At 46.6% G+C, this 12,386-nt stretch overlaps 1 protein-coding gene across 3 annotated transcripts in view; it reads left to right on the top strand.

Annotated features, from left to right (window-relative positions):
• Window positions 1-12,386, top strand: part of LOC140387939 (enhancer of polycomb homolog 2-like) — a 112,788-nt gene that overhangs the window by 80,023 nt on the left and 20,379 nt on the right. For all 3 annotated transcript variants that reach the window (XM_072471300.1, XM_072471317.1, XM_072471309.1), the window contains 3 exons: window positions 3,185-3,382; window positions 4,043-4,132; window positions 8,303-8,451. In XM_072471300.1, coding sequence (XP_072327401.1) covers window positions 3,185-3,382; window positions 4,043-4,132; window positions 8,303-8,451 — 437 coding nt within the window. The remainder of the gene's footprint in view (window positions 1-3,184; window positions 3,383-4,042; window positions 4,133-8,302; window positions 8,452-12,386) is intronic.

Raw genomic sequence — 12,386 nt, 5'->3', positions numbered from 1 at the left:
TGCCCTACATCAACAGGAAGGGGTTCCAATCCCTAAACACTCAGCTCGTGGGCGACCAGCACCTGAAGATCATGCACATGTGTGCACGTTTCCCAGGGTGTGTGCACGGCAGCTACATGCTGGCGCAGACAGACATTCCCGGCCTCTTTGAGGACCACTCCATGGTGGTCAGTTGGCTCTTGGGGGATAAGGGGTACCTGCTAAGGATCTGGCTAATGATGCCAGTACGGAGGTCGGTGACCAATGCGGAGACCTGATACAATACGGCCCATGCGACCACCAGGGCTGTCATTGAGCAGTGCATCGGACTCCTCAAAATCTGGTTCCGATTCCTCGACCACGCTGGTGGTACACTGCAGTACACCCCCCAGAGGGTCACACGCTTTGTGATGGTCTGCTGTGTGCTCCACACCCTGGCACAGCAGCAGGGTGATGTGCTGGAGGGGAAGGAATATGTGGCCATCTCCCAGGACGAGGAGGTGTCTCCCTGTCCTACATATAGGACGTGACCTGGTTCGTCCTTCAACCTCTACCCCCATCCTCTCTTCATCCCCATGCTGGAGTGTTGCTGACATCCCCTCCCCCCTCCTGAATGCCACGGCCGCACCCCATCGTTTGCACCAAGTAAGGGTAAAACTGTTCCAGAGGCTCAGCACCTGATGGGATCGAGCTGGATCTTGGGATCCAGCAGACCTCCAACTGCTACCTCGCCAGGGCTTTCCTGCCTCCACCGGATGTGCATCACCAGAATGTGCCCCAGAAACCTGTCCACTACTTTTGCCCCAGGAGCCTGTCCACAACCTTTGCCCACCGAGGTGTATGTCTCTGCACTGGTGGAGGGTGTGGATGATAGCTGTGCCCGTGACTATTATGGTGGCATTCTCTGAGCTCTCCTCCGAGGTGATCTCTTGGGAGGCAGGGCGGCGGGGCAGCCCGGATGGTTTGGCGCCATCGGCTGCAGATTCTGTGGGAGAATGGACATATAGTCAGTGGTAGGGATGGGGCTGTCTGTATGGCATTAACAACTTCCATCTGACAGGCCACCTGGGTGGGGGCCAGTGGATCCTATCCTCCGCTAAGTGTGCCAAAATCCAAGGTGGTTACCATTCTGTCCTCAGCCCCCCCCCCCCCCCCCCACAGACCTCTAGGGCCCGTTCCTCAAAGGGGTGAAGACTCTGATATCTGGCACCCCACTGCCTGTCTGAGCCCACTCCCATCGATTTGTGGGCCAACTTCCACTGCAATGACTCAGAAGGACATTGTTAGCCGCACGTGTGGTTACCCCAGGGGAGGGGGGTGGGGGGGGGGGGGGGGGGGGGGGGTCGTGGGGAGATGGGCTGTAATGGGAGGGATTGAGTGGCGTTGGCTGTGCAGGAGTGGATTAAGTGCTGCTCTCCCTTGTTGGCAGGGGGCTGGCGAGTGCAGCCCAACAAATCAGCCGGTGGGACCATGATTTGCAACGAGAAGCCCACGTTAAATAGGCCAATTAATATTTTATAGTGGTGACTGCATCACTGGGCTGAGCGTCGGGAAGCTGACGGCAGTTCCCGGTTGCTTTTGGTTTAATCGCGCTCAATGTATGTGAAATACGTTGGAAATTATAAAGGGCCATTGAAGTTGGAAGCCATTTTATTCATGGGAAGATAAACAAAAAGTTGAAATAAAAATAGAAGGGACAGTAAGCAGCAGTTGAAGAGTTCTGTTTTCGTTATATAGGGTTACTATTTGTTGCAACATCTGAGTTACCTTATTGCTAGTGTTTCAGTACCAATGTAGAACAGCGTTCAGAAAAGCTTTTAATCAAAGTAGCCAAAACAGAATATAAATTAAAGTCATGATCAAACTTTACATTTGTCTTCTTGAATCACAAGATAATTACAGGCAATAAAATCCATGAGCTCATTTTGTTTCATCTATCCGGGAAAAACCCTGAAAACCTCCCATTGCAGTATGCAGCTGCATTTTAAATCCATTTCTTATTTTTACTGTTCTAACCAGGAGTTTGTTCCCTGAATCCATTGGTCTCTGTCTTGAAATCTACCTCAATTCTGCCTTTACTAGTCTAAGGTGTCCCCCTGTCTTACACACTCCAGTTTAATTTAAAAGCCATTTTCCTGATTTACCATCAAAATGCATTTCAAATTTCTTACTTCTAGATGTCTCCTTTCAAAATTGATGTACTCCAGTTTCTTTAACCTCTCCTACATCAGACCCGTGACAGGGAAAATCAGTCCTGTGGCTCTCCTATGCACTGTCTTGCCATTTAAGTGACTTCCTTATACCTCAGAAGAACTGAATACATGTCTACAATTGTGACATAACCAGAGTACTGAAGTTGTCCTCTGATTTGTTGTTTTGATAATTTGATTTTATTTATTTTATATTGTTAAACTTTATATTAAGGATATTGACTATTGTGGGGGCAAAACCCATGTAAACACGGGGAGAATGTGCAAACTCCACGTGGACAGTGACCCAGAGCCGGGATCGAACCTGGGACCTCAGTGCCGTGAGGCAGCCGTGCTAACTACTGCGCCACCGTGCTGCCCCGGAATGATCTTTTAATTGAAATTTTGCGGCAATATTTTATTTAAATGGATTAATTTGAATTGCATAATTTGAACTATTGGATAATTCTAATACATTGGCGGATAAAAATTGCTTCAAATTAATAGAGTAGGCTATATTTAACAACTTCGCTCTTTCTGGTGAAAAGTACTGCAGTAATATTTCCACTGGATCAGAAGTGATTAAGGATATTAAAGGGTTTTTGAAAACAACCAAGAGTATTGAAGGGATGTATAGAACAAGATTATTTCTTCTGTTCAGAAAGTCAATGACGTCGAATCATCAATTTTATAGTAAAGAGAGAGGCGAGGTGAAGTTTTGGTTTCTGGAGCCTGACATAGGTTGAGGCAACAAGCGGGGCATATAGTTTAAGGAACAATAGTCAACATTTTTAGCAGGAAGGTACAGAACTGTAGGGAGTGAATAAGGCAGTGAGATTAATTTTGGGGTTGCTGTAACCAACACCATCTCTTATGTCATCAACTCCTGTGGTTGAATATAAACCCAGTCTATAGTAGGAATGTGATATTTTAATTAAGAACTGTGATAGTTTGTAAAATATTCATAACTGAAACTAGATTACTTAATTTGCTTTTATGTTGTTTCTTTTGAGCAGCAACAACCACACCTGATGTCATTCAAAGAGGAGGTTACTGATACTGTTAGAGTAAAAAAGAAATATGTGAAGAAGAAGCATAGAACTTCGGACTGTGTCGTTTTGCACCATCAGACTAGCACAGAATTACAACCAGCTGTGAAGAGGGACATTAAACAGTATGATTTTCTCAGCTCTGATGAAGAGCCTTACACCCAGGTAAAACCTGTCAGTAAATAAATTGATAGTGGGTTCAGAGTTTTATCAAAGCAAGGTACTGCACTAGTGACATTTTAAATGAAGAGTAGGATAACATATTTCCTAAAATATCTGTATTTTCTACAATTACTACTCTAAAGAGAGATTAAACATGGCTGTACTCCCTGTTTCAAAGATGGTCAACGATAATTTTTATTTGATTTTAATATTGTGAAGTTAAGCTCTATGTTGGCAAAAGCAACATCCATGTCAACAGTGAGCATCAAGGAGCCTTGGAACAAGCTTTATTTTACATAGCTCCAGCAATGCACCTTAATTTTAAACTGAATCTCAGAAGAGATTGTTGTGAATCTGTTCCTGGAAAAGTTAACCCCCCCCCCAACCATCACCACCAATCTGTTGTACCTGCCAATTAATTTATAAGCACAATAATCAGAGGAGTATGAATTTAAGAGACTTGATTTACTTCATAATAGGAAGGGGGAATGTCACACGATGATACACCTTAATATTATGTACTGTTGTAGTTAAATTTTCTAAGCAGGAAATTTGTCCACCGGTGCATTGTTTGGGAGATTAAATTGAGTTTCCTGTTACAGACATTAATTATTTTTTGAAGATATGCAAAGAGGACTGATGTGTTTTTTTTTTGTTTGTTAGGTCCCGTCTCCCGTATCGGAGCCAGAAGAAGACAGTGGTCCCGATGGACTTTTTGCTTTCAGGAGGAAAGCAGGTTGCCAGTACTATGCTGTAAGAAAATATATATGCATATATATATATATATATCACAAGTAACATCTTCGCATGTAACAGTGATTCAAAATTTATTCCAAATTATTTTATCTGTTATGCTCGCCAAATGGTGCATTTAAAAAAAAGTTACGACTTTGAAAATGTGTGGATGCACTGTTTTAGTAAATTAATGCCATCGGTTTTTTAGTACATTGAAATTACAACACGACAACAGGTTGTTTATCCTCCAAGAACAGCAACCTTATGTTTCATAGAATCATAACATTTACAGTGCAGAAGGAGGTCATTCGGCCCATCGAGTCCTCACCAGCCCCTAGAAAGAGCACCCTACTTAGCCCATGCCTCCACCCTATCCCCGTAACCCAACCTAACCTTTTGGACACTAATGTCCAATCCACCTAACCTTCACATCTTTGGACTGTGGGAGAAAACCGGTGCATCTGGAGGAAACCCACGCAGACACTGAGAAAATGCAAACTCCACACAGACAGTCGCCCGAAGCCGAAATTGAACCCAGGTTCCGGGAGAAGTGATGCAGCAGTGCTAATCACTGTGCCATCGGGCTGCCTGTTTCCAATTTCCATCATCCCTCTTTTTCTCAACTACCTTCCAAATAATTCCTGAAGTTGACACACTCCCTGTCTCATTCATTATCTGGTAGTGCATTCCACAGCCTCAAATCTTCTGGGAAAGAAGACCTGCCTGCTCCTAACTTTCTTCTGTTTAAATTTCATCTGTTTCTCCCTAGCTTTAGACTTAACACTGCAAACTATTTTTATCTATTGTGTTCCATCCCTTAATTATCAGCACCAGTGTCAAATCATTGTGTATTTAAGGGGGCATGGTGGCACAGTGGTTAGCATTGCTGCCTCAGAGCACCAAGGACCTGTATTCAAATGCTTTCTGGGAAAAATGGCCAAATTATAAGAGACACTGTAACCTGATGGGAAATTTGGCCAAGTACAAGATCCTAAAGAAATCAGAGAATTTCTGGAAATGCAGTTTCTTCAACAGGATGATGGATACTCCTGGCCTCAAAAGGAGATTGTTAGCCGCATGATGGCTCCGTGGTTAGCACTGCAGCCTCACAGCGCCAGGGACCTGGATTCAATTCCGATTCTGTGTGACTGTGTGGAGTTTGCACTTTCTCCCCACAAGACTACTGAACCCGCACATCCCTGGACACCCAAGGGGTAATTTAGCATGGCCAATCCACCTAACCTGTACACCTTTGGCATGATTCAAAACTTTAACCACCACCCCCAGAAATAACGATGTAGGTAGCTCCATCTGAGCAATTCTGTTCCGATGGGAATAAAACCATCTGTCACTATGGAAATTAATTACTCAATAATCAAATGCCTCTTGTGTCTTCTCTGGTAAATCAGAAACTACTGGGCCAGGTTACAGCCCATTGATTTCACTCAGGCTGTACCTCTGTCAACACTGGGAGGGGGCAGTGGAGAGTAGCAGGGTACAGTTGGATCATCTCTTTACAAAACAAATTTTGGATGGTTCCACTAAGAATAGTCTTGATCTAAAACCTCAAAGTAGTTTTTGAGTTTACTTCAGGTGATGAATACTACAAGCAGTTTCCGTGCACCATAGAGGACTCCCAAGGACTTTTCCTGGAGCATCCCAAAACCAGTTCCCACTACTATGTCCTTTTAGATGCATTGGTCTGTGCATCAGTAATTTCTCCATTGTAAAACTCTACACAGCCAGTCGCCCAAGGCCAGAATTGAACCCAGTTCCATGGCACTGTGAGACAACATGCTGACCACTGTGTCACCGTGCGGCCCTAAATAGTGACGAGAAACTATGCAAAGAACACAAACCACAGTCCCTAGATAACTTTTTATTTCAGTCCTGACAGTTAGTATAACCCTGGATCGAGGCTGAGGCTAAAATGTAAAGGCTGTCTGGTCAATTAGCCCGTCCGCAAACCATAAAAGCAGACTGGCCATCTAAAATTGTGTTCAATCGGCCCCTTAATGGGCTAAATTGCCTGCATAAGACCATAAGACATAGAGCAGAATTAGGCCACTCGGCCCATCGTTACATCTGATTCCAGCTTCTCTCTCTCAAACTGCTGGGTAAATTCCATCATATCGTGGTCCCTGCTCCCTAAGGGTTCCTTCACCTTAAGTTCCCTAATCAAGTCTGCCTCATTACACATCACCAAATCCAGAATTACCTGTTCCCTAGTGGCTCTATCACAAGCTGCTCCAAAAAAACATCTTAGACATTCCACAAATTCCTTTTCTTTGGATCCACTACCAACCTGATTTTCCCAGTTCATCTGCATATTGAAGTCCCCTATGATTATTGTAATATTGCCTTTTTTACATGCCTTTTCTATCTCCTGATTTATTTTCTGTCCCACAGCCTGACTACTGCTAGGGGGCTTTTTACCTTTGCGATTCCTCAACTCTACCCACAGAGATTCTATGCTTTCTGATCCTATATCGCTCCTTGCTATTGATTTACCTTCATTTCAACTCTCTGCATGCACCCACCCACCAAAATATTGATCGAATGCACGACGATGTCCGGACATGTGCCCAATATCTACTAGCACGATTTGATGTCCTTCCGGGTCAGGCATTCAACCGCCCGAGCAAGATAAAATTCTGGTCCTGGATTTTTATATCAGCAATAAAATTTGATTTTGGTGATCTGTCTTGATTAATTTGGGGCAGCATAGTGGTTAGCACTATTGCTTCACGGCATCAGTATCCCAGGTTTGATGCCCGGCTTGGGTCACTGTCTGTGCGGAGTCTGCATGATCTCCCTGTGTCTGCGTGGGTTCCCTCCGGGTGCTCCGGTATCCTCCCACAAGTCCCGAACGATGTGCTGTTAGGTGAATTGGACATTCTGAATTCTTCCTCTGTATCCGAACAGGTGCTGGAGTGTGGCGACTAGGGTATTTTCACAGTAACTTCATTGCAGTGTTAATGTAAGCCTACTTGTGACAATAATAAACATTATTATGATTATTATTTGTTTGTAGGCTTTGCTGTGGCTAAATTGACATTCAAGGTTGTTTGTTCACTAACAGTGATTGTGCTCGAAAGGTAATTTTTGATATAGTCATTTGGTGTATCCTGAGAATGTGATTTAAGCACCATGTAAATGTAGTTAAATGTTTTATTTCTAATCCTCCATCTGTTCCTGCTCAAAGCTTTATTAGTGCACATGCTACGTTGTTCGCACTTTAACAGTCTCCAGGCTGCCTAGTCAAACAGCTAGTTTCAAATGTTAAGGAAGACTTGCAGGGAGACTGACCAAACATTTAACACAAAGGTGCCAATTTCTTTGAGTAACAGGTGTGGGTAAAACAGGATGCCTAAATGATGCGTATTTTCTCTCAATAAAGATCATGGGCGCAATTCTCCCATCGGGAGTCGAAGTGCCGACGCCGGAGTGAAAATCGGAGTGTTTCACTCCGTAGTCGGAGCCCGCTCCTAGCCCCCTATTCTCCCGCCCCCGGGGGGCTAGGAGCAGCGTCGCATCATTTACGTGCGCCGGGCCTTGGCGCCGCGTAAAAGCGGTGCTGCGTAAATGACGTCACCCGCACATGCGCAGTTGCCGTCCTCCCCGAGGCCGTTCCGCAAGAAGATGTCGGATGGATCTTGCAGGGCGGCGGAGGAAAGGAGGTCCTCCTTCAAAGAGGCTGACCCGCCAATTGGTGGGCACCGATCGCGGGCCAGACCCCATTTGAGGCCCCCCCCCAGCGTTCCCGCCGGCAGCGACCAGGTGTGGATGGCGCCGGCGGGAACCCGTCGTATTGGGCAGGCCGCTCTGCCCATCTGGGCCGGAGAATCGCCACTCGCCCGTTGCAAACGGCGAGTAGCGATTCTCCCAGCGGCCAGCCGTGATTCTCGCCGCGCCGGTTTGGGGGGGTGGGGGGGGAGAATTGCGTGCGAGTGTCGGGGCGCCGTTGCGCGTGTCGGGGGGGGGAAGAGAATTCCGTCCCATTTCTGTTAGTGGGATTTGAACCTCTTGAACTAGTTAAAGCCGCATCTTAATGTATTTTTCCGTGGTTTCAACAAATTTTGTTTTAGGTCATGTATATAAAAGCTTTTATAGAGTTGTGAAAAGACAATCCATCATTTATAATTCATGATCATTTATTATATATTATAAATCTCTGCTCCATTACAGCCTCATTTGGATCAGATGAATACTTGTCCATGGCAAACTCCTGAACCAGCTGGGCTAAGTGAGTCACGGTACAGGTACTGCTTAACCACTCTCACCGTTCCAAGAAGGTGCATAGGTTTAGCACGGAGACGCATAGGTCGTGGAGGAAGGTACGTGAACGTTTTAGAACATAGAACATAGAACAATACAGCGCAGTACAGGCCCTTCGGCCCACGATGTTGCACCAAAACAAAAGCCATCTAACCTACACTATGCCATTATCATCCATATGTTTATCCAATAAACTTTTAAATGCCCTCAATGTTGGCGAGTTCACTACTGTAGCAGGTAGGGCATTCCACGGCCTCACTACTCTTTGCGTAAAGAACCTACCTCTGACCTCTGTCCTATATCTATTGCCCCTCAGTTTAAAGTTATGTCCCCTCGTGCCAGCCATATCCATCCGCGGGAGAAGGCTCTCACTGTCCACCCTATCCAACCCCCTGATCATTTTGTATGCCTCTATTAAGTCTCCTCTTAACCTTCTTCTCTCCAACGAAAACAACCTCAAGTCCATCAGCCTTTCCTCATAAGATTTTCCCTCCATACCAGGCAACATCCTGGTAAATCTCCTCTGCACCCGCTCCAAAGCCTCCACATCCTTCCTGTAATGCGGTGACCAGAACTGTACGCAATACTCCAAATGCGGCCGTACCAGAGTTCTGTACAGCTGCAACATGACCTCCCGACTCCGGAACTCAATCCCTCTACCAATAAAGGCCAACACTCCATAGGCCTTCTTCACAACCCTATCAACCTGGGTGGCAACTTTCAGGGATCTATGTAAATGGACACCTAGATCCCTCTGCTCATCCACACTTTCAAGAACTTTACCATTAGCCAAATATTCCGCATTCCTGTTATTCCTTCCAAAGTGAATCACCTCACACTTCTCTACATTAAACTCCATTTGCCACCTCTCAGCCCAGCTCTGCAGCTTATCTATATCCCTCTGTAACCTGCTACATCCTTCCACACTATCGACAACACCACCGACTTTAGTATCGTCTGCAAATTTACTCACCCACCCTTCTGCGCCTTCCTCTAGGTCATTGATAAAAATGACAAACAGCAACGGCCCCAGAACAGATCCTTGTGGTACTCCACTTGTGACTGTACTCCATTCTGAACATTTCCCATCAACCACCACCCTCTGTCTTCTTTCAGCTAGCCAATTTCTGATCCACATCTCTAAATCACCCTCAATCCCCAGCCTCCATATTCTCTGCAATAGCCTACCGTGGGGAACCTTATCAAACGCTTTGCTGAAATCCATATACACCACATCAACTGCTCTACCCTCATCTACCTGTTCAGTCACCTTCTCAAAGAACTCAATAAGGTTTGTGAGGCATGACCTACCCTTCACAAAGCCATGCTGACTATCCCTGATCATATTATTCCTATCTAGATGATTATAAATCTTGTCTCTTATAATCCCCTCCAAGACTTTACCCACTACAGACGTGAGGCTCACCGGTCTATAGTTGCCGGGGTTGTCTCTGCTCCCCTTTTTGAACAAAGGGACCACATTTGCTGTCCTCCAGTCCTCTGGAACGATTCCTGTTGCCAATGATGACATAAAAATCAAAGCCAAAGGTCCAGCAATCTCTACCCTGGCCTCCCAGAGAATCCTAGGATAAATCCCATCAGGTCCCGGGGACTTACCTATTTTCAGCCTGTCCAGAATTGCCAACACCTCTTCCCTACGCACCTCAATGCCATCTATTCTATTAGCCTGGGGCTCAGCATTCTCCTCCACAACATTATCTTTTTCCTGAGTGAATACTGACGAAAAATATTCATTTAGTATCTCGTCTATCTCTTCAGACTCCACACACAATTTCCCATCCCTGTCCTTGACTGGTCCTACTCTTTCCCTAGTCATTCGCTTATTCCTGACATACCTATAGAAAGCTTTTGGGTTTTCCTTGATCCTTCCTGCCAAATACTTCTCATGTCCCCTCCTTGCTCGTCTTAGCTCTCTCTTTAGATCCTTCCTCGCTACCTTGTAACTCTCCATCGCCCCAACCGAAACTTCACACCTCATCTTCACATAGGCCTCCTTCTTCCTCTTAACAAGAGATTCCACTTCCTTGGTAAACCACGGTTCCCTCGCTCGACGCCTTCCTCCCTGCCTGACCGGTACATACTTATCAAGAACACGCAGTAGCTGATCCTTGAACAAGCCCCACTTGTCCAGTGTGCCCAACACTTGCAGCCTACTTCTCCACCTTATCCCCCCAAGTTCACGTTTTGAACCACTTAAAAAGAAAAATTAAAAGAACTGAGTTGGCAGTGATGTTGCATTTTTAATTTCTTAATTCTGTGATATTGTTCAAGATTCGTTACAGTCTAATTGTCATATTGGGAGTTTTAGGATAAAAGCTGTTAAAAGGGATGGCACGGTGGCGCAGTGTTAGCACTGCTGTCTCTCAGTGCCCGGTTCAGTTCCCACCTTGGGTGATTGTATGGAGTTTGTACGTTCTCCCAGTGTCTGCGTGGGGTTCCTCCGGGTGCTCCGATATCCTCCCACAGTCCGAAGATGGTTAAAAAGTCTTACAACACCAGGTTAAAGTCCAACAGGTTTGTTTCGAATCACTAGCTTTCGGAGCACTGCTCCTTCACCTGAGGAAGCAGCAGTGGTCCGAAAGCTAATGATTCAAAGCAAACCTGTTGGACTTTAACCTGGTATTTGTAAGACTTCTTACTGTGCTTACCCCAGTCCAACGCCGGCATCTCCACATCATGGCAGTCCAAAGATGTGCAGGTTAGGTGATATGGCCATGCTAAATTGCCCCCTAGTGTCCAAAGGTTGGGTGGGGTTGTGTGCTTGGGTAGGGTGCTCTTTCAGAGGGTCAGTGCAGGCTCGAATGACCGAGTGGCCTTCTGCACTGTAGAGATTCTTTGATTCTATAAAACAAAGAATCTTTTAGAGAATTCTGAACTTAGCAGTTTTGCATTTGCAAGATAGTTTCAACTAATGGAACTATATTTGTGCAATATTGATCATCCAACAACATAATGGCTGTTTAGCACGAATCGCTGGCTTTGAAAGCAGACGAAGACAGGCCAGCAGCACGGTTCAATTCCCGTAACAGCCTCCCCGAACAGGCGTCGGAATGTGGCGACTAGGGGCTTTTCACAGTAACTTCATTTGAAGCCTACTTGTGACAATAAGCGATTTTCATTCATTCATTTTTCATTTCATTCATTATAATGGAAACGAGGGGCGTCATTCTCCAACTCCACCGCCGGGTTGGCGAATCGCCTGGGGCTGCCGTGAATCCCGCCCCCGCCAGTTGCCGAAGTCTCCGGCACCGGATATTCGGCGGTGGCGGGAATCGGGCTGCGCCGGTTGGCGGGCCCCCCCTGCTCGATTCTCCGGCCCGGATGGGCCGAAGTCCCGCCGATAAATTGCCTGTCCCGCCGGCGTGGATTAAACCACCTTTTGAACGGCAGGACAAGGCGGCGTGGGTGGGCTCCGGGGTCCTGGGGGGGGCGTGGGGCGATCTGGCCCCGGGGGGTGCCCCCACGGTGGCCTGGCCCGCGATCGGGGCCCACCGATCCACGGGCGGGTCTGTGCCGTGGGGACACTCTTTCCCATCCGCCTCCGCCACGGTCTCCTAGCCATGGCGGAGGCGGAAGAGACTCCCTCCACTGCGCATGCGCGGGAAACTGTCAGCGGCCGCTGACGCTCCCACGCATGCGCCGCCCGGGGATGTCATTTCCGCGCCAGCTGGCGGGGCAAAAAAGGCCGTTTCCGCCAGCTGGCAGGGCGGAAATTCCTCCGGCGTCGGCCTAGCCCCTCAATGTTGGGGCTCGGCCCCCAAAGATGCGGAGCATTCCGCACCTTTGGGGTGGCGCGATGCCCGTCTGATTGGCGCCGTTTTGGGCGCCAGTCGGCGGACATCGCGCCGTTTCAGGAGAATTTCGCCCATGGTCTTACTGTTTGGCTCAAAGTAACACTTAAGTAGGGGTTTATTTTAATACATTTTTTGCAAACATTGGCAATTTATAATTTTGTTAATTTTCTACATTTTTG

The sequence above is a fragment of the Scyliorhinus torazame genome, chromosome 2, assembly GCF_047496885.1.
Source record: "Scyliorhinus torazame isolate Kashiwa2021f chromosome 2, sScyTor2.1, whole genome shotgun sequence".
Classification (NCBI taxonomy): domain Eukaryota; kingdom Metazoa; phylum Chordata; class Chondrichthyes; order Carcharhiniformes; family Scyliorhinidae; genus Scyliorhinus; species Scyliorhinus torazame.
The sequence above is the reverse complement of the archived record's forward strand: the minus strand, read 5'-3'. Positions and strand labels throughout refer to the sequence as shown.